The sequence below is a fragment of the Lactuca sativa genome, chromosome 3 (assembly GCF_002870075.4).
Source record: "Lactuca sativa cultivar Salinas chromosome 3, Lsat_Salinas_v11, whole genome shotgun sequence".
In the NCBI taxonomy this organism is placed as follows: Eukaryota; Viridiplantae; Streptophyta; class Magnoliopsida; order Asterales; family Asteraceae; genus Lactuca; species Lactuca sativa.
Genome location: NC_056625.2, coordinates 256,164,787 through 256,188,339, shown reverse-complemented (window position 1 = coordinate 256,188,339; position 23,553 = coordinate 256,164,787). Strand labels below are relative to the sequence as shown.

The following is a 23,553-nucleotide window of genomic DNA, read 5'->3' as shown; positions in this document are numbered from 1 at the left end:
TGTTGCTAACCAACACAAATATAGCGGGGTGTTTGTCGAAGGAGGTGGCATGTCTTTACAAATTAAGTGTGTTGGATGTAAGCTAGAATAAGTTGGTGAGTATTGTGGTGGATGACCAAAAAAACTATCTCTCAGATATGCCTCTTCAGAAGGATGGTTTGTGATGCAATGCTTGAACATCATGTTGATTGCTTTGAGTTTCTTTGTGGTGATACTCATGAATGATGACTCGTATGCCAGAAATAAGCATTGATAACTTGTAACGTACGACATGTTTGATAATGATTAAGTGGACGACCCTTTTAAGGCTTATGCATATGTCATCAATTATTCATCACCAAAAACATATATTAGAAAATCACAACAAAAAGGTTTGATTCCTTTGGGGTCTTTTTTCGTCTCGGTTGACCCAAATGGACCAAGCATTCAGAAAAGATTCCACTTCGAGTATTTCATTCATGTGGTTGTTTTGCACAAATATTTCCTTGAAACGAAACACGATTAAATCCCCAGAAGTTGGACTCTTGTTCACGTAGGGAATACCATTAAGAATAGAGCAACACAAAGATTAAGGGTTTGACTTGTAGTTCAGTTTATTTGAAGCTATGGAGGATTATAAAAGATGACTGGTTCACCCTTACATTTTGTCGATAATGGCTTTTTTAACATGTAACATTGGACTTTAAGCCCCTAGGCTACTAAAAAAATACAATGGGCCTTTTAAAATAAAAGGCAAGATTTTATAGGGCTACAGTGATATTTTCCCGACATTGACCGTAGAAATTAGACAATCAATCTAACAATCAGATAAATAGAGACCTTTACAAAGTGATGTAAAAGCATAACAAGATTGCAACAAAGAGGTTTTGAAGAGATTGAGCGTAGTTTGAATGATTGAAAAGATGTTGGCACATAAAAAGCATTGAAGCTTCATCAACAGGACTTCTGCACTTAATTTCCCTGGATGATTGTTGGAAAGTAAGTCATTCACCTATAAATCAAGATTCCATTTCAAACAAATTTAGAACAAGAAAATAAGAAGTAAATTCTGGAAATCACTGGCAACATAAGGGTTTGTTTTCCAACAGAAACCAACCGTGTACAGCAGAAACAGCACCATATCAATGTCTTCCCCTGTAAGTCAATATTTGATCTTTTATTTCCTCTAATGCTTTTATTTCAAAATTCATTGCAGACTCCGACCTTTCATGTTTTATTGCTTAGCTGTAAGTGTGGAATTTTGACAAAAATAAATTTCAAATCAATTAATAAGCCATGAATTTAAATTAAATAGTGTTCAAATGAAATTTGACAAATGTATGGAATCATATTTAAAGAATTAAAGGTGTGAAAATGGAATATATTCATGGGTACAACCCTGGTAGTTTTTAGATGATACATCGTCGAATATATTCATGATTTAAACATATTTGTATCGGTTTGTCTAAACTTTATTAAATTATTATTATTATCATGATTTCATAATTAAGGTATATTACAACGTTAACAAATAATGATAATTCTACAACAAATCCCTGTTCAAATTTAATACTTATTTCAATTCTAAAGTATTTGACTTGGTAACCATTTTCATTCATTTTGCAATTCATGGTGATCACCCTTCTATGACGATAACCATATTAACCATAGTCATATTCATAAACTAAAAATAAAACAGTACAATCCAAAAATCAGTAAGCAAATTCATGTTAACTAAAGATTTAGACACAAACATAATTTTTGAGGAACTACATACTTGTATACAGATTATATTTGTTTGAATGAGCAAATCAATTGTTCAATTTGTACATAATAAAACTAAATGAAGTCAAAGGCACAAAGAGGGGCGTACCTTCAAGTTGAACTTGTTATTAAAGAGTCTATCTCAAAGCAGGGGATAAGGGAGATGTGGGGCCAATAGGAGCCTCCTCTTCTGATCCTTTCTTTCAAATTTGGGCATCCTTCAATCCACAATACAAGAAGTGAAGGCAGCAATCTTTCTGGTAGATCTATCACCTTTGGGCAGTTGAAGATGTAGAGACGTTGAAGGGATGTGAGGTGTTGGAGTCCCATTGAAATCGATTTCAGTTTCTGAAATCCATTTATTTCAAGATATGTAAGAGTTGAAGGAAAAAGATGTGACAATTGATCAAAGTTTTTCACATCATCATATAGTCCCCCATATAATCTTAGGCTAACAAGTGAGGTTGGGAAATTCTGTGGGCCCCACTCTGAGATGGGCTTCTTCAAACCTCCTATTCCAAGATAACTCAATTTCGGTGGCCAAATCCCACGAGGAAAGGATGCGTCCATACTTTTACACTTTTGAATTGTCAGATGTGTTAAAGAGGTGAGATTTGGCAACTCATGGTCAGGAAATGAATCCATACTTGGACACTCTGATATTGTCAACCAGGTGAGGTGAATGAAGCAACTCAATTCATTGATGGATTTCAGATTTGGCCAATTATGTATAATTACAGAGCCAAGCATCTGCATTTTTGAGTTTATAAGCATTCTTGTCTTCTCTCTTCCTCCCAACTCTTCTTCGGATAGTTTCTTGCAATCGGTGATGGAAAGTGACTTGAGCTTCTGCTCTCCTTCTGTTGGGAAGGTGACGGATGTAACTGAATCACAACCATGAATCATCAATGACTCAAGACTATCTGGACAATTGCAATGCTCCAAGCTGTTACAATCCCATACTCTCAACCTCCTAAATGATGTTAGGCTGCTCCCACTATCATCCTCCTCTTTCTCCCCTAAACTCACCAAATTTTCACATTCTCCTAAATCCAACTTCTTTAAATTCATAAGAACCTTACTTGCCTCTGCTTCTGATTCCCACAAGTATCTTATTTCATCACACCCTCTGATGCTTACTTCTTCAACTGTCCCAAGATACCCTATCACACCTCTCCACAATTTATCAGTAAGCCCCCAAATATCGTCTATTTCCAACACAGTAACTGATGAAGCCACATCAACCAGGCTTTTCAATAAACCATGACCACATTTTATTACCTTTAAAACCCTTAATGAAGGCAGTTCTTCAAGTGAGACTTGAACCAGATTAGGACAATCTTCAATATGAAGCTCTTGAAGGCAAGGAAACGCCCCACTATTTGTTGACCATTCCTCCCACCCTGACATACTCTCAAACCGTAGGATTTCAAGTGAAGGAAATGCAAGGCCGGTTCCAAGTAAATCCAAACCTACAACCTTCACCGTACTCATCTCACCAATAAATAGCTCCTTCAGTGATGGTAGTTGCCCAAGTCTTGGTAGAGATGTACATTCTTCACAGCCATCTATCGACACTCTAGTCAATCGACAAAAGGAGGGATCCCCAACCCAATTTGGAAACTCTATACCTCTATATGACTCAATTCGGAGTTTTTCTAGAGTGCCATTATGAGGCTTCAGCTCATTGAGGATCTCCATTTCTTGAGTTTCCGTTCGAAAAACATTAAACTCAGAACCCCAATCCAACACTAACTCAGTAAGTCGTTTCTGCGAGAAGTTCGTCTCACGTGCGTCCATTGCATTTTCCACATTTCCCAGCCCCTCTATAAAAACTTTACCATGCAGATTTTGCAAGTTCTTAAGCTTGGTTAATGAGAAGCCGGATTCACCTCCAATAATGATCTTGGAGAGAGTCTGTAACCTTTTCAACTCACCAATCCCTAAGGGCATCTTCTTCAATAGCGGAGTATCCCTTATGTCAAAATGCTGCAAATTTTTAAGCTTTGAGAAGTTCTCGGGCAACTTAAATAAATACTTACAGCCAGAAACAATCAACGTCTGTAAATTATAAAGATTGCAAACATTTTCCGGTAAATTCTGGATTTCAGTCCGGGATAGATTAAGATACCGCAAATGCTTCATACTTCCAACGACTTCTGGCACCTCGCTTATGCTAAGATTGCTCAAACTTAGGACCCTTAACAATGGTAACTCCTGAAGTAAGTCATTTATGACCTTATTCGATATGAAAATCATCTCCCAACTTTTTACCACCCCTAAAGACAATGTTAAAACTGTTCTCAAATTTTTAACTCCTTTGAGTGGCATGAACCTTTCGTGAACCATGAAATGCTCACAAACAAATGACATATGGCGGAGCTTTGTCAAAGCATCCTTCCTACCGTACTCCTTCATCCCAATATCTAACCTTAAAAAAAAATCTCCAGCGACAGAAATGGCCAAGTCATTCATGAGGTCATGCATCATAAACAATGATTCGTCATCAGACGAATGTTGAAAAAACGACCTAGACAACAGCTCTTCAAAATATTCGTGACCCAAGCTTTTCATGGACTTGCTTGTAGTAGAGTGTTTCAAAAACCCTTCTGCCATCCACAACAGAATCAACTCCTCCTTGTCGAACACATAGTCCTTGGGGAACAAGGAGCAATATGCAAACAACAGCTTCAAAGAGGCAGAAAGATCATTATAGCTTAGTCTAAGAGCCAGAACAATCTCATCTCCATTTCCTAACCTCCAAATCTCACTGTTTAACAACACCTTCCATTCTTCTTCATCTGTTTTCGTCCTCAATAATCGTCCAAGTACTCTTAAAGCTAAAGGCAAGCCATCACATTTTTTTACAAACCCTTCACCATGGGGCTTAAGTATTGGATGTGAATCAAAGTTATCTACACCCAATGCATGTTGAGAAAATAAACGCATAGCATCATCATGTGACAGACTCGGCAAGTGCTCTAGATGAGTGTAACCCATTTTTCTAAGCAACTGCTCCTTCCGAGTTGTCATGATAATTCTACTTCCAGGAGCCCCCATAAGAAATGGGCCCACTAACTTATCCCAATCATCATAGCTTTCAGACCATACATCATCTAACACTATTAAAAATAGTTTGTCCTTAAGTTTCTCTCTAACAGCTTCTTGAAGCATATTTAAATTTGTGAATTCCTTGGTTTCCCTAGTCACAGATTGATAAATCACTTTGCTTATACTAAAAATATCAAATTCATCAGAAACACAAACCCAAGCCCTGACTTGGAAGTGATCCTTCACTTCCTTTTCATCATATAAAAGCCTAGCTAAAGCTGTTTTACCTACCCCACCCATACCAACTATTGGCACGATGCTAAAGTTTTGAGTAGACGATTCATCTTTACCCCTTAACAACTTTTGAACAAATGCGTTCTTATCACCTTCACGTCCAACTATAACACTTGCATCTACCAAACTGGCCTCATGTCTTTTAACTTTTGCCATTTCATTTGTTATCACACTTAAACCAAGATTAGTTTTTGCCTTTTCTAGTTCTTGTAACTCGGTGACAATATCATCTAACTTGCCATGCATCCTAGAACTTAGTGAGAAATTTGTGCAACAAGTCAGGATAAGCTGTCTTACCTTGCTTATGGTGGATCCAGAGTTCTCAGTGAACTCACGTTCCATATCTTCGGTTTCCAGATCATCAAGAACATCGTCTATGTCGTAAGCCAAATGTTGGAGACCATTCAGCCATCTTCTAACAAATTCATTAGTTGCCTCCTTCTGAGAAGCATCATTAAGCAGAGCTTGGATCTGATCTAATGACATCTTCAGCTTCTTGAGCTCAGACTCGATTCCCTCGTCACAGGCAATCTTGTTCAAGGCTTCAGAGGTCAGCTTATTAAAGAACAATGAAAAAAAGGCAGAAACAACTAACTCAGTCATCGCTTTTAGTGTACAGGTAAAATGGGAGCACTTGGTATGTATGTATGTTGGGGATGCAGATAAAATGAGTGCAGAAAAAAGAAGGATTCAGGCCATTCTTTATATTGATTTCAAGCCATTGTTCATGTCAACAGTTTATAATATCTTTTCCACCTAGCTAGCTGGCTGTTAAAATACAATATTTATTTAATCACTCGTTTACTCTTTATTTTTTATATTACTTTGCACTTCAAGGTGGAAGCCAACACATGCGAATCAACCCCTGGACAACATGAACAGGGAGTATGTGATTTTTTTATTTCAAATCATTTTAATAATCAGCATTTTTCCACATCAGTTGAAATTAGTTAAGCGATTTTTTTAAATATGTTTCTAATATGGAAGTTTGAGTTCTACATCTAATAACATCATTTATATCCAAAAACCAAAATATGTTCAATGAGGTTATCTTCTTAATCAACTATTTTCTAGAGTAATTAATCCGTCATTTTGTAGGACAACATATCTTATAACGATTTTTTACATGTTCCAAGCAGCTGACACCGTTTTCTTGGCATTTTCAAATGAATCATATCCCTATGTGTATCTATCATTGCCAGATTAAAACATGTATTCATCTGAAAACAAGTTGCAACGAATGTATTCTAATCAATTTTATCTCTAGATTTTGACCACCCATTAATTGAAGAAAATGTTTCAGCGTGTATGTATGTATATATATGTATATCTCCATGTATTTCTCTACTAATCGATGCAAGTTGATTTTCCATAGGCAACGCAACTAAGGTTTTTTGACTTTTTTGTTTTCTTTATAAGGTTCCAACAAGCGTTTTGAGTTTCCATGCTCACTGATCGTCCGTCTGAACAAGTTTCTGTTTGGTAATTTTACATGCTCGCTATGTGTTTGATAAAATTCCTGAGTGAAATCTCAAAACAAGAATGATGTGATCTCTCATTGAATTATTAATTTGCCACGCCTAAGAAATATCTGGAATAAGCTTTCATTTTTTTTGTAACATGTTTACTCTTGATGATGACGTCAATGGTGGTTGTGGATGAATATGAAACTCAAGTTGCAAAATTGATGGATTTAAGCTGATTAATCTGTTTGATGAACCAAATTTAGATTTTCCAAAGTTTAAGCATAACAATCTGTTTCATTTCAATATCCATATTCATACTTGCATAGCTTTTTTGTTGGGTACTGAAATAGTTTCATTGCCAATGGCTAGTTTGTAGCTTATCTACTTGACCATATTAATTCTGAAAATTTGGATTGTGGATTTGAAGTTCTGAATATCGCTTCATGAACTGTTTGATATAAGAGCATTGTAGGTAGCAATATTTATCTCAATGAATACAAAAACAGACACGTTATAACCACTATTTTTTGCAAGATCTTATCTCTTACCACTTTTGTTGTCTCTAATCTTTTATACAAGGTATTTGCTATCTAGATTGTCAATTGTGAATTTAGTGTTTAGATGGGTGAAACTGTCTCCACTATTCAGCTCACTTTGTTTTCTTTACTTTTCATTAGCTCTATAACTCGATTAACATTTCTTTGATTTTTATAAGCATATAACTTAGAGGTTGAATTAGTCTTAAAAAGTCAACAGTTGCATAATCTACTACCTAAAGGCCAAATCATGTGAACATTTGGTATGTAAATATTATTAGTGAGTGAATCTTTAATATGATTTTGTATATTGTAGCTGGCAGTTGACAAATTTCATGTCAACTTCTGGAACATTGATATATATAAAAGGGAGTAGGTAATATTTTGAAGCTAAAACAATTTTAATATTCATTTTGCACCTTCTAGCTATTATCAACCACTGCAGAATATAAAAGGCAATTGTAGATAACTGGGCCTTTAATTAACTGTTACAATTGCCATGCCAAAGTTTTATTACTGGGCCTCCCGTAATCAGTTATGGTGTAACCAGCGAGTCAGCGGCTGGTGTAACTGCCCTTTATATCAATCTTAGTAAAGAAAAATGTAGGAAAATTTATCTCCTCTCCTATTATAATGAAAGAGTACCTTTAAGGCACGCGTCATCTCCTCCACATTCAGTATTTTAAAATGTGAAATACCATTTTTGCCCTTCGGCTTTAGACTCTGGCTCAGATTTTTATCCCATTATCTTTCCTTTGGTATATGATCTTATTCCAATAAATCGGTAATATAATCCTCTTTCTATTTGAATTCGATTGACTAGCAAAGAATCTGGAACGTAATCAAGCTGCAATGTTATCGAGTTTTTCGTTATAACATGGATAATTTAGGTTAGTATATCAGTTTTTCATCACCCTCAAACCCTAATAGATTCCGGTGCTTCGCTCTCAAACCCAAATGGCCATACCTTTGAACTCTTACAATGCTTGGCAGTTGCAACGTAAAATGATGATGCATCCATAGTGCTATCTCTCTCCTCCTTGACCCATTACACTTGCAGATGTAATCGTCCTATCCAGAAAAAAGGTAAAGAACTTCAAAATTGTTGTTTTTACTTTAATAGTTTTCTCTACCAATACAATATTTTATCAAGATGACTAATATCCATTTTTTTTCAAATATTAATATAGGGAAGCAAGCAGATTTTGTTGGGCGTGTAGTTTTTAATTTTTTGTGTCGAAAGTGGCATACTATCGTTATTTTCTAATCAGGTTTTATAAAATGACGCTTATACCCTTCAATACTCGTTCATTGGGGATGTAATGTATAATATGATTAATCACACATATATTGTTTGTTGGGATTGAAACACACTTTTATTCAAAACTAGAACAAAAGGAGGAGCTTACTAGCTCAATATTACAAGAAAATAAAAGAATCTTGTATTACATATACTCACTCTAAGTATTTCTCTATCACTCTTTGTTTTGTGGTGCCTTACAACTGAGATTACAATATCTATTTATACTAAAGCTAGCCACTATAAGTACCATGGCAATTTATTGTGTTCATTGTATGAGATAAAGTGGCTGCCATTTCTAGTTGTTATTGTCAACAAAGGAGGCATTCATTTGTCAACAGAAGAGGGTGGTGTAGCTACTCATGTCAGGTCCATACCCAAGTCACCTAAGTTAGGTTTACACTCACATTCTCCCCTTTAAACCGAACTTGGCTCGAGAATCGTCACGTCGATCATGTTTCGCAATTCACCATGTTTCACGTATACTAAAGCCTTTGTAAAGATGTCCGCCAATTGATCCTTCGAGTTGACATATTCCACTATAATTTGCCAATGTTCTACATATTCTCGTATGAAGTTATAACGAATGTCAATGTGTTTGCTTCGACCATGAAACACGTGATTTTTTTATCAATGCGATTGCTGATTTATTATGAACGTATAAGGTGATAGGCATGATATGATGTCCCGTGAGCTCTTCACGAGATTAGCAAGCCAAATGGCTTGACATGTTGTTGTTGTAGCTGCTATGAACTCAGCTTCACATGTGGACAAAGCAACAATCGTTTGCTTTTGGGATTGCCAAATTATTGCATTTCTTCCTAGATAGAAAATCATCCCACTTGTGCTCTTGCTATCAACAGGGTCACCTCCGAGATCATTATCAGTAAAACCAACCAAATCTTCAATTTCACGATCTTTTCCATATTTAAGTCCATAATGAATAATGAACAGTTCCTTTCACGTATCATAAGATGTGTTTCACAACTTGAAAATATAAAGTGGTTGGTTCCTCCATGAAACGACTTGCAATTCCAACAGAAAATGATAAGTAAGGTCAAGTGTGAGTCAAGTTCCTCAAACAACCTACCACTCGCCTATATTCGGATGGGTCAACTTTTTCACCATCTTCATCCTTCTTAGCTTTTAACTTAGGTTCCATTGGTGATGTTGTCAGATTGCAATCTAGCAACCCAAATTGCTCTAAAATCTTCTTTGCATAAGCCGTTTGGTGCAAAGATATTCCCTACTTCCTTTACGAAACTTTGATTACAAGGTAGTAACAAAGTAATCCCAAATCACTCATTTTGAATTCTTTCTTCATTTGTTCCTTGAATTCAGTAATGTCGTTGATGTTCGAACCGGTAATGATCAAGTCATCAACATATACACCAATAATAAGAATTTTGTCTTTCGACACTACTAGAAAAACAGCCTTTTACGACGCGCAAACCATGACACCCGGTGATTTATGATACGCAACTGTGTGTGTCCAAAAAATAATGTCATCTCTGGCAAAATTTAAAGGATTTAGGATACGCATTTCCACGTGCCCTAAAATTAGTGTCTAAAAAAACACGGAGGGCACCTTGTTAGTTTTTATTAACTTATTCTATATATGCGGAAGTTTTCAAGACCAGATCTTAAACTCGAATCTGGATAAAAGAAAATAGGTGAAGGAGATTTTGTACCTGCTTCCATTGAAGCTTTTGGATCTGAAGAACAAGCTTGGTTTTCCAGTTGATCTCAAGACAGCTCTAAGAACCCTTTGCAATAAAAAAAACGAATTTGTGAAGTAATTTCGTTCACTTTGATTTGCTCCTCATCACATATATTTATAGATGGAGATAAACCCTAATGTGAGAGATGGAAGGGATCTTGAGAATCTTGAGTCAAACCGGGAACTCAAGCCACAAATGGTAAGTGAATATCGGTCCATCAACAATCTTATACACTTGCCATAATATTTGGATTTAAATGATAACAATATATATATGTTCATTTATAGAATGGTCCCATGATTTTCTAACAATCTCCCACTAGACCATGAATATATAAATGTACATATAACCATATTAGCGCTTTAATGTATGTTATCATGATATTGGTACCCTTAAATAGTCTTGTCCATTAATCATAAATGTATAGGATCAATGCGGTCTTTGTTACAATGTATGTAACTAAACCATCAATGGTCACATATATAAGTATAACTAACGACATAGATTAAACATTATGCGTGGTCACAAAATCAAAATTGATTTCCGACGAGTTCCTCTTTAACTTGAAGTGAGATCAAACTTCAAATAAGTGCAACTAATAATGAAATTTACCGAATTCTTAAGTCTGTACAGAAAAACATAATTGTTCTTAAACCAAAATAAAGCACCCAAAAATAAATTGTAAAACTCCCACCAAAACAAAATATCATCAATATTTATCACACCCATGTGTGTAGTATGCTCATGAAAGACCTTGGGAGGTAATCCCTTCGTGAGCGGATCCGCTATCATGGAGTTTGTCCCGATGTGCTCTATTGCGATTTTTCCATTTTGCACTCTTTCTTTAACAATAAGAAACTTAATGTCAATATGCCTTGACTTTGTGTAACTTCTGTTGTTATTGGAATACAACACTGCTGACTTATTGTCACAATACAACTTTAGTGGTCTTTCAATACCAATAATACGCAGCCCCGTGACTAAGTTCCACAGCCATATTGCATGATCTGATGCCTCGAAACATGCTACAAATTCTACCGCCATGGTGGAAGAAGCTACTAAAGTTTGTTTAGCACTCTTCCATGAAATAGCTCCTCCTGCTAATAAGTAAATGTAGCCTGATGTGGATCGATAACTGTCTTGGCATCCAGCAAAATCAGAATCAGAGTACCCAATGATCTCCAAAACATCTGATTTCCTATACGTGAGCATGTAGTCTTTTGTTCTCTGTAGATATCTTAAAACCCGTTTGGCTGCTTTCCAATGGTCCATACCTGGGTTGCTTAGATATCTCCCCAACATCCCTACAATGAAAGATATGTTGGGACGTGTACACACTTGAGCATACATAAGACTCCCAACAACCGATGCATAAGGAATCTTCTGCATGTCTTTAACTTCAAGGTCATTTTTAGGGCATTGATCGAGACTGAATTTGTCTCCTTTTGAAATAGGGGTGTCTCCTGGTTTGCAGTTTTGCATGCCAAATCTTTCAAGGATCTTTTCAATATAGATCTTTTGTGATAATCCTAGAATTCCACGAGATCTGTCTCGTTGAATTTGGATTCCTAATACAAATGAGGCTTCCCCAAGATCTTTCATCTCAAAATGCTTCGAAAGAAATTTCTTGGTCTCATATAAGACCCCTAAATCATTGGTGGCAAGTAATATATCATCAACATACAAGACCAGAAAAATATATTTACTCCCATTGAACTTGTGATATACACAATCATCTACTATATTTGCCTCAAAACCAAATGAGACAATTATCTGATGAAACTTGTGGTACCACTGGCGGGAGGCTTGCTTGAGTCCATAGATAGATTTATTTACTTTGCAAACCATTTCCTTTGATTCTTTCGATACGAAGTTTTCTGGTTGCACCATATATATAGTTTCATCAATGTCACCATTGAGAAATGCTGTCTTAACATCCATCTGATGTAACTCAAGATTGTAATGTGCAACTAGTGCCATGATCAACCTAAAAGAGTCTTTTGTTGAAACTGGAGAAAATGTCTCTTTAAAATCAATTCCTTCCTTTTGAGTATAGCCCTTAGCTACAAGACGTGCCTTATGTCTTTCCACATTACCTTTTGAATCCCTTTTGGTCTTAAAAATCCATTTGCAACCAATAGGCTTCGTACCTTTAGGTAATGGAACAAGATCCCAAACTTTATTGTCTTGCATGGACTTATACTCCTCGTTCATGGCATCAATCCACTTTTGAGAATTTGAACTTTGCATGGCCTGAGAGAAGTTGATTGGATCATTTTCAATCATTCCATATGGTTCTTCATTTTCTTGGAGATATACATGGAAATCCGAAGGGATTGCACTTCTCCTTTCTCTAGTGGATCTCCTAAGTTGAGGTTGTTGAGGTTGTTCATTATGAACAGGAGAGTGAATAACATTGTCTTGTTGAGGTTCATGAATTACTTCTTCTCCGACAGGCACATTAATATGTGTATTGTCAAAAGTAACAGTAGGAATCGAGATTGATTCCTCCTCAAAGACAATGTCTCTAACCTTATTTCTCCCCCCAAACTCAACATCCTCAAAAAACGTTGCAGTTCCTGTCTCAAAAATTGATTTTGTTGCAGGATCATAAAACTTATAACCCCTGGATCGTTCAGAATAGCCAATGAAGTAGCTGCTAACGGTTTTGGAGTCCAATTTCTTTTCATTCGGCCTATAAGGCCTTGCCTCAGCTGGACATCCCCAGATACGAAGATGAGTTAAACAAGGCTTTTTCCCTGTCCAAAGCTCATAAGGTGTTTTAACAGCTGCTTTAGTTGGTACTCTATTCAGAATGTAAGCTGCAGTCTTAAGTGCTTCACCCCAAAGTGGCTCTGGTAAAGTAGAATGACTTATCATACTCCTTACCGTATCCTTAAGAGTTCTGTTGCGTCTTTCAGATACACCATTCATGCTAGGCGAACCTGGCATTATGTAATGTGGGACGATTCCACATTCCTCTAGGAATTTAGCAAAAGGTCCTGGACGTTGTTCACCTGATCCGTCATATCTGCCATAGTACTCACCACCACGGTCAGATCTTACACATTTAATCTTTTTATTAAGTTGGTTCTCAACTTCAAGTTTAAAAGATTTGAACACTTCCAGTGACTGAGATTTTTCATGAATAAGATATAGATACCCATAGCGTGAGTAATCGTCTATGAATGATATAAAATATTGTTGACCATTCCATGAAGCCGAAGGGAATGGTCCACAAATATCTGTATGTATCAATTCTAAGACGTCTGAAGACCTAGTGGCATCTAATCTTTTGGTTTTTGTCTGTTTCCCCTTAATGCATTCAACACAAATTTTTAAATCTGTGAAGTTGAGGTTACTTAACACTCCATCTGACACAAGCCTGTCAATTCTCATTTTTGAGATATGGCCTAAGCGTTTGTGCCATAATGTTGCTGAATTTTCATTATTTAATTTTCGTTTAGTACCACGTGAATCCACGTGTAAGGTTTCATTATATGAAGTAACAATATCAAGCATATATAACTTATCACAATACGTTAGAGAACCAATACCGATAATATTTGAATTTAAAGACAAATTAAATTCACCATTTCCAAAAGAACAATAATAACCAGATTTATCCAATTTAGAAACAGAAACCAAATTGCGTCTAAAAGACGGTACAATGCAAGTTTCTTGAAAATCCATATAAAAACCAGTATCTAGTAATAAACGAAATGTGCCAATTGCTTTGACTTCAACTTGCTTGCCATCACCCACATAGATATATCTTTCAACATCATTTGGTTTTCGGTAGTTCAGGCAACCCTGCATAGAAACACTTATGTGAGTAGTAGCACCAGAATCTATCCACCAAGTATTTCTAGGCACAGAAACTAAATTAACCTCAGAACAGACTAAAGCATGGATTATACCTTTCTTAACTCGCCAAGCGTGGTATTTTGGACAATCCGGCTTCAAGTGACTAGGTTCTTGACAAAAGAAGCATTTAGGAGGTCCCGATTCCTTTTTCTTTTGATCATTGCCTAAATGTTGTTTCTTTTGCACTGGTCCCTTAGTAGCAGCTTCTTTTCTCTTTCTTTTGCCCTTACCTTTAGAGGTACTAGTAAAATGAGCACTTTCAGTTGTTTCCTGCTTCATCCTTTCTTCTTCTTGCACACAAAAGGAAATGAGCTCATTAAGAGTCCATTTATCCCTTTGGCAGTTGTAACTGACCTTAAACTGATTAAATTGTGCAGGAAGAGAAAGCAATACCAAATGAACTAGAAAATCATCAGAAATTTCTAGTTTCAACGCCTTAAGTTTTGAAGCAAGATGAGACATCTCCATGATATGCTCCCTTATGTTTCCTTTGCCTTTATACTTCATTGAAATCATCTTTTGCAAAAAAGTACTTGTTTCAGCCTTATCATTTTTTTGCAAAACGTTGTTCAATTTCAGCAAGAAAATCTTGTGCATTAATAGACTACTCGTTTGCACCTCTAAAGGCTTCTGGAACGCCGCGCTTAATGATCATTAGACTCATGCGATTTGAGCGATCCCATTTTTCAGCATCCCTTTTATTTTCCACTGAACTTGTGGCAGTAAGGATGGGTTGCTCAATCCGAAGTGCAAGGTCAAGATCCATGCAGCCGAGAACTAACATAATGTTCTCTTTCTATTCCTTAAAGTTAGTTCCATTGAGAACTGGAATGTGATTCAAGTTGGAAGATATTATACCACAATTAGCATTTGCTGTATTTCAGAACAAAATATTAATTAGTTTTTATGCTCTTTAAACCATAACTATAATCAATAAAATTCAAATTATGACATCACAAGGTATCAACACAACATTAATATCAAGTCTTTGAACAATAATATTAACTTTTAAGAGATATCTTGTTTAAGCAGTAAAAATATTGACAATAAAACATGTTAATCAATGAGCCCTTCTTTGGATTGACTAATTAATCACATGAAACCCAAAAATTATCATATATTTACCACTATATATATATATATATATATATATATATATATATATATATATATATATGTATATATATATATATATATATATATATATATATGTATGTTTATCCGACCAAATATTAACCTACCTTTGGGTCGATTAATATCCGCATTAACAAACACATAAACCATAAAATTTAATAATAATATTTGACAATAATTCATCTCGTTTAACAAGCCCCTCTTTGGATTGACTTGTTAACGACATGTAACCAAAAATAATTGTCGCATATTCATTATCATATATGTGTTTATTCGACAAAATATCAACCTACCTTTGGGTCGATTGGTATCCGCAACAATAAACACATAAACCGTAATATTTAGATTCTTAGAAAATTAATTTTCTAAGAAAATAAATAATGTCACAACTGAATTTATTGACGAACCATAAAAAAAATGACCGGGTAAAAAATAAAATACAGATTTATTAACTTGAACATGACAATAATAAACTGCTATTAAATTGAGTACTTTAAAATAACCATGCAGTTTTAATTTACACAATAAAGCCTTAAACAAATAAAACGATAATAACATAGAAGTATTTTATTTATTTATTTTTCTTTTACAACGATACCAAAATAATATAAACAAATAAAGTTGATTTATCAATGAAGGTATTCTATGTATAATAACTTAAAAGAGAATAAATGTTGCCGTTATTTTAATAAGATCGAATATTATACAAAAAAAAATAATCTCACAGACAAATCTTACCCAATTACCTAAACAATATTAGTTTTTCACGCAGGACAATATTATGAACCATGAATTTCGCTAAATAGTAAATTCAACCAAAACATGAACCAAAGTCTGGTTATATATTAATGAAATTTAGTGCATATAGTACAAGTTTCAAGCATTGAATGGTCATTGTCAAAATCAATAGTAGAAAATTGACAATTGAAAAACAACGTCAGAAAGCAAGCAGAAAAGCAAATGGGTTGTCAAACAAAGTTGTTGCATTGAGTACATACAATAATAAAATATTTAACGAAGCGTGCGATCTCTAGTACAAATATAATATCTCACACCCTTCTTTCAATCAACAGTCAAGAAAAATCAGGCATATGAAGAAATATATAATTCACGACGTAATGAAGAAGAACCAGGTATGTTTAAATATAATGTTATAGATCTTAAACCAACATAAAATTTCTAGTACCAAATTCGAGAAAGCTCTTATACCAATTGTTAGTTTTTATTAACTTATTCTATATATGTGGAAGCTTTCAAGACCAGATCTTAAACTCGAATCTGGATAAAAGAAAATAGGTGAAGGAGATTTTGTACCTGCTTCCATTGAAGCTTTTGGATCTGAAGAACAAGCTTGGTTTTCCAGTTGATCTCAAGACAGCTCTAAGAACCCTTTGCAATAAAAAAAAAAAACGAACTTGTGAAGTAATTTCGTTCACTTTGATTTGCTCCTCATCACATATATTTATAGATGGAGATAAACCCTAATGTGAGAGATGGAAGGGATCTTGAGAATCTTGAGTCAAACCGGGATCTCAAGCCACAAATGGTAAGTGAATATCGGTCCATCAACAATCTTATACACTTGCCACAATATTTGGATTTAAATGATAACAATATATATATGTTCATTTATAGAATGGTCCCATGATTTTCTAACACACCTATGATAAAATGTGTGTCGTCTAACGATGTCGCTTTATAAATTTTAATAGAACGCGCATTCAGGGGGAAATGCAACCCTAAAAAATTAAAAACCCTGCTTCAGGCTAGCACCTTTAATATAATCGAACACCTATGATATTCCTTAATCTTTCCAATGACGTCGAGAGATCTAGAGATCGAAGAAGGAGGCGAAAGCATCAAGAAGTTGTATGAATGATATTAGCATCAGGCAATCTTTCATGTTTACCTCTTCCTCCCAAATCCTTCGATGATGGAGCCGCCATACACTTGGATCCGATAACTAAAGCTCCACAGTAAACCCTAGTACTAGTCATTTCTTACTTCAACTTCAACCTCCTTTAACCCTAGTTTTTTATTTAGTTTTTACGATTGACTAAGACCGATTCTCGATCTCCCTTATTCTCTCTAACCCTACACAGCCATCGACCATTCACAACCGTCGGGCCTCACGCATGTACACCTCAAATCACTCATCGCACCTCCGTCTCTACCACTAGCATACCGAAGCAACACCTTCAACGCACACCTCCTATTTTTCTCTCTCTAGCTGCTGTATTCCACCACTGTCTTTTCACCACCAACATATCTTCTCCTTCATCGTTCTTGAAGATGTGGTTGTTAAATCCACAAAATGTATGTTTTTTTTCTAGCTACACCACTACAGATCTCGTTCTGTTTGCTTAACTATCGTTTTTTTTTGTACATTTAACCAGAGAAAAATTTAACAAAATGGGGAAAGTGGCATGGCTATGAAGGTTTCAAGAACAGGGGTTGCTTCACAAAAAGTAAGAACTTAATGAATTTCTTCTGAATTTACTAGAAATTTTACATCTGTGTACTTAGTTCGTATCATTATCTCTATTATCATTCTCTCTATTTTACTATTTGTTTTAAAAAAAGGTGAAAATCCCCTAATTAAGGATTTTCTCTACGGTATCCAAACACTTATCGTGCACACCAACCGTTTGTTTTTATGTCAGACTGAACATCAAAAGATTTCGTTGAAGAAAAGATGTGTAAAATGAAGAAACTGGTGACAGGGTGAACTACAAACAACTTGAAGATGATACATATGATTGATTATGTGAAGATACGAAGAAAAAATTTGGTAGGTTGGTTGGTTCATCATCATTAATTTCTGGTTGGTTGCAACTGAATTTAACCTGTAAGGATTTGACTTTGACATGAAATTCCTTTAGGGTTTCAAGATAGTAACAACGAAATTGTGGTCAATCTCTCTCCTACAGGTACCGTTACCTTGAAATTTTTTTCTATAATCTTTTTGAGGTATTATTTTTATAATAAGGGTCTAGATTGTTAGCACTTGGTACTTCAAAAATACATCAAGGATCTTGATATTTTAAGATTGGTAAAATTTGATACTCATATCAACAATTTGTTTACTTGCAGACTACTGGAAAGGCAGGTGCATACACTTACAATATACATTTCTGGTTGGGAAAAGATGCTAATCAGGTATTTCATTCTATGTTTTTTTGTAAATTTCTTGTGTGTATATCTGTAACAAATAGTCAAATTCATGATGTAAATTAGGATGAAGCTGGAGCAGCAGCTGTAAAAGTTGTTGAGCTTGATTCAGTTCTTAGCAATCGTGCAGTAGAGTATCGAGAACTTCAAGGTCATGAATCTAATAGGTTTTTGTCATACTTTAAACCATGTTTAATTCCACCTGAGGGAGGTTTTGGATCTGAAGTCAAAACACCCGAAGAAGAAGAAGAAAAAGAAAAAAAGAAGAAGAAGAAGATGGAGAAGAAAAAGAAGAAAAAGAAAAGCCTGAACCACGGTTGTACACATGTAAAGGAAAACGAGTTGTCAGATTGAAACAGGTGCATATATAATTCAAACATATTTTAGATCAATTGTTTATTCATCTTTTGAAACATCTTTCTGCTCTTTATTCAGGTCCCTTTTACGCGCTCCACCCTGAATCATGATGAAATGTTCATATTGGACACTAAAGATAAAATCTTTATGTTCAATGGGGCCAACACGAATGTTCAAGAAAGGTTCAAAGCATTAGATGTTGTTAAGAATATGAAGGAAATATATCATGAGGGAAACTGCAATGTTGCAATTGTTGGTAGGGCACTTGTTAGCCAAGTTCTATCCCTTCCTTGTTCATTACCTTTTTTTCAATATTTATGATTGGATGATCTATCAATTGACTGAATGTATACATTCAATTATCCATCCATCATCATTCTTATTAACTTATTATTATTATATTCTGTTTTTCATTCTCTTAAATATGTTGCAGATGAGGGAAAGCTACAATCAGAGGGGCCATCAGCTGAATTTTGGGCCCTCTTTGGTGGATTTGCTCCTATAGGCGGCAAGAAAGTATCAAGTGATGATGATATAATTCCTGAAAAAACTCCCCCCAAACTTTACTGGTATAATTCCATTTTTTCAGTTGTAATGTTTAATCGTAACATGTAACAAGTACTATTTACTCTTTTGGTCAATTAGGGTACATTAAATTAATCTATAAATCTTGAAACTGTTCCAACTATTTTGAATGCAGCATTGTTAAAGGTCAATTTCAGGAAATAGAAGACGAACTTTCAAAATCATCATTACATAATGACAGATGTTATCTTTTATACTGTGGCACCGATTTATTCATTTGGGTTGGTCGAACAACATCATTGCCAGATAAAAAATCTGTCATGCATGCTGCTGAGGTTCCTCCCTCTTATACCTTTTACTATCTTTTATCTTTTATGTTGTGTATCTGTTATTGATTCTCCCCTATATAATATAACCACCACTTGTAGGAGTTTATTCTCAAAGAAAATCTGCCAAAGTCAACTCCTGTAACCCGTATTGTTCAAGGTCATGAGACAAGTTCATTTAAATCCAACTTTGCTTCTTGGTCAGTAGCTTCAGCAGCTTCTGCTCCTGAGGAAACTAGAGGAAAAGTAGCAGGTAGATTCATTCTATATCTTATATATATTTTTGTTACATGGGACATGGGTGTTTGAGTTTTCTAGGGCTAGTTTTGACTTTTTCTAAAACTTACCCTAAGTTCTACTCTTGTTCTAATGACTAGCTCTGCTGAAGCAACAAGGTGCTTTTGCCAAAGGTCAGACAAAAACGGCTCCTGTAGAGGAGGAAGTTCCACCTTTGCTTGGAGAAAATGGAAAAATTGAGGTTTTAGATCATAAACTTGTTGCTACATTTAGATTTAATGTAGAAAGATAAAATAATTGTGGGATCTTTAGGTATGGCGTATTGATGGTGAAGAAAAGACGGAATTACCCAAGGAGGATATTGGAAAATTTTATAGTGGAGATTGCTATATTTGTCTTTACTCCTACCATTCTGATGAAAAGAAAGAAGATCACTACCTGTGCTGTTGGATTGGGAAGGATAGCATCCAGGTAAACTAAAACCATATTATTTCTTTTCTTTTTTTTTTTAAGAAAAAAAAATCTTTAATTGTGTATTTGGGATGAAGACTTGTTATGTTGTCTGATCACAGGATGACCAAAAAACAGTTGTTCAACAAACTACTTCAATGTTCAACTCTATGAAATGCAAACCTGTTCAGGTGCCATAAATATAATAGCTTTTTTTTACTTGTTGCACTGCTGATTATATATAAATTTAGTTTTGAAATATTAGTATCTTATCGTAGGGTCGAATGCATCAAGGAAAAGAAGCACCACAATTTGTTGCTATCTTTCAGCCTATGGTTGTTCTCAAGGTACTCTCTTCCACTTGTAGTAGTTGTAAAAGATATAGCTCTAGAAGAAGGCTGTTAACAATGGTAAATATTTGGTTTTACTTTTACTAGGGTGGATTGAGCTCTGGTTATAAAAACTACATTGCAGAGAAAGGACTGCATGATGAGACCTACAGTCCAGATACTGCTGCACTGATTGAAATATCAGGAACTTCAGTTCATAATAATAAAGCTCAACAAGTAGAGAGGGTATGCTCTAGGAATATGATCCACTTTCTATTATTTTTGTGTATCATGTGATTGTTGAAGGGATTTAATTCAACTAAGACTTGACAATGTGCATACATAATCTCATTCAGGTTGCAACATCTTTAAATTCATATAGCTGCTTTATCCTACAATCCAGTACAATGGTTTCTACCTGGTATGGAAACCAGAGTACACCTGAACAGCAGCAATTAGCAGCAAAAGTTGTTGAACTTTTGAAGGTATGCTTTTTAAATTATTGATCTTACATCTTTATTTACTTTTATACCCCTTTCCAATCCTTGATAATTTATTCAACTCTTTTTTTCTTATATCTTTAGTCTGGAGTACCTGTAAACTTCTCTAGAGAAGGAAAAGAGAGCTTAGCTTTCTGGCTTGCACTTGGTGGAAAACAAAGCTACTCAAGTAGCAAAGTAACACAGGAAATCATCTGTGAACCTCACTTGTTTGAAGTAATAAGCAATAAAGGTTTCAAAACCATAAACCATCATCTATCTTTCACATGTCCATTTTTGCTGATTATATCCACCAACTATTTTTATCATCTTATTTTCCTCTATAGGAAAGTTAGAGATTGAAGAAGTTCACAGCTTTGAACAAGATGACTTGTTTCCAGAGGATGTCTTGAATTAGATACACATGCTGAGGTCATCGTTTGGGTTGGTCATTTAGCACAGTCAACGGAAAAACAAAAGGCTTTTGAAGCTGGCGAGGTACATATAATAATAATAATAATTATACAAATGCAAAATTATACGTTGTACTGGTTGGTATGTTTTTTTTTTAATAAGTTGATTTCAGAAATATGTAGAGCTGGCTGCATCTATGGATTCCTTGTCCCCATCTGTTATATTATACAGAGTAACAGAGGGAAACGAACCTTGCTTCTTCACAACATATTTCTCATGGGATCCTGCAAAAACTACTGTATGTATACATATGTATTAATAATTAATAATTAATTTGTATCTCATTTTTCTCTTTCTCAATGGAACCAGGCTCACGGAAATGCATTCCACAAGAAGGTTGTGCAACTCTTCGGCTCAGGCTGTGTAGCAGAGGCATTTCTTATATAAAAAGTTTCTTTTTGGATTAATTTTTTTTAAGTGGCCCCTATCATATTATTTTATTACAACAGAGCCAAGATGTTAAGCCCCCGGGAAATAAACTTAGTGGGGCCACCCAAAGAGCATCAGCCATGGCAGCTTTAACCTCTGCTTTTTCAAAATCAACTACTGCTCCTAAAACTCCTCAACATGGACCACCTCCAAGAATGCTAGCTCGTGGGTCCCAGAGAGCGGCGACAATAGCCGCCTTATACTTTATATACTCTTGAACCATGTAATTTACTTTTTACCCTCAGTAGCAACATAGTTGCTGTTTCTTTAAACTTGATTTTGAATGTGTGTTTTTGTCATTAGTGATCCTCACTGGTTCTCCAGATTGTTCTATTCTTGCAATTGATATTGAAACAGGATCTTGAGTTAGTTATGGATGGATGTTCATACAATTAGGTATTATTTTCAATATTCATACAGTTAGTTATGGATGGATGTTCCAGGTATGATTTTCAATATTCATACAATTAGGAATGTTCATACTTGAGGTATTGTATCACTTTTAATAAAGTTTGAAATGCATATAGTAAAAGATTAGGTCGATTTACCTTTTTTTTGTTTTTTTAGGAAATCAAGGAAAATGGCACCACCATATAGAGTGATGCTACACAATGACAACTACAACAAGAGGGAATACGTTGTGCAAGTGTTGATGAAGGTTATACCTGGAATGACAGTCGACAATGCAGTTAATATCATGCTCTTGACCTGGACACCACTGTAAATTGTAACTTACTCTAAATTTTATATGTAAATTTTATTTTATCTTTTGAAGGGAAATTTACTGAATATTGATTGGTTGATGCAGTTAACTAGAATTGGTCGAGATGCAGTTTTATATGTTGAGTCGCTCATTGAGTCAATCATGGGAGGATTGGAAGGGCTAATCAACATTCTTGATTCTGAAGGAGGTTTCGGCTCTTTGGAGACACATGTTCTTACTATTTTATCAATTTCCTTAAAAAGTTACCAAATTTATGTATTAAATTTGATAAAGCTAACTTAATTGCTTTTTTTAAATCCTAGCTTCTACCAGAAGTCAGCTGAAACTACAAATGGCTTTTGATGGGCAGGAAAGATATATGTGATGGGTTTTGGTCATAAGACATCCTATGTACTCATACAAACCCTAAAGCTCGGATCTAGGTTTCTCTATTGTACATACTTTGAATCCAAGACTTTGAACCCTAATACTAGCATATGGAAATCAGAATTCACATGTAAATATGTTTAAGAACATACCTTGATTGTTATATAGCAATAACAATCCAATTCCTCCTTGAATTGACCTTGGAAAGCAGAGAGTCACAAGTGTCACTCCTCTAATGGCTCACAAACACCATAAGCAAGTGGAGAAGGTATAAAGAGAGAGGAGGGAGGTTAGAATTCGTCCTTAGGACCTCTTGGGAAGGGTTAGACGAATTCCTATGCCTTAGGGGGTTTATATAGGTGTAAAGATTAGGGTTTTAGTCCTTATCCTTATCTAGTTGCTTATCCACCAAGCAACCATAAGATAAGTCCTAGAAATCCTTATCCTAGTCAAATTCTAAGTGATTAACACCTCAAATTCGTTCACCACATAAATAAGATAATTCTTACCTTATTTTGTAACTATCACATAATTACAATTCAGCCCCTCTAGTTTAATTAATTACACTTGATCA

At 35.2% G+C, this 23,553-nt stretch overlaps 2 protein-coding genes across 2 annotated transcripts; one reads left to right on the top strand and one right to left on the bottom strand.

Moving 5' to 3' along the window:
- Nucleotides 1–506: 506 nt before the first annotated feature.
- On the bottom strand, nt 507–5,768 carry LOC111883296 (putative disease resistance protein At3g14460). The gene is made up of 3 exons (XM_023879631.3): nt 1,853–5,768; nt 1,097–1,224; nt 507–991 (listed from the first exon to the last, which is right to left on the bottom strand). Exon 1 carries the CDS (start codon nt 5,689–5,691, stop codon nt 1,855–1,857), a length of 3,837 nt encoding a protein of 1,278 aa, XP_023735399.1. The 5' UTR covers nt 5,692–5,768; the 3' UTR covers nt 507–991; nt 1,097–1,224; nt 1,853–1,854.
- Nucleotides 5,769–16,580: 10,812 nt separating this feature from the next.
- LOC111883334 (villin-3) lies at nt 16,581–23,059 on the top strand. Its single transcript, XM_052769944.1, is given in 20 exon segments — nt 16,581–16,658; nt 18,206–18,271; nt 18,350–18,533; nt 18,590–18,642; nt 18,719–18,896; nt 19,074–19,209; nt 19,341–19,500; nt 19,594–19,744; nt 19,869–19,969; nt 20,041–20,199; nt 20,301–20,369; nt 20,457–20,525; nt 20,616–20,753; nt 20,864–20,992; nt 21,092–21,239; nt 21,334–21,396; nt 21,399–21,484; nt 21,573–21,698; nt 21,770–21,832; nt 21,910–23,059. Coding segments are annotated over 20 exon segments (2,355 nt in total). The 3' UTR covers nt 22,108–23,059.
- Nucleotides 23,060–23,553: the final 494 nt, after the last annotated feature.

Excerpts from the sequence above, each read along its gene's own strand:
- LOC111883296 (XM_023879631.3), bottom strand. The coding sequence starts at position 5,691 with ATGACTGAGTTAGTTGTTTCTGCCTTTTTTTCATTGTTCTTTAATAAG.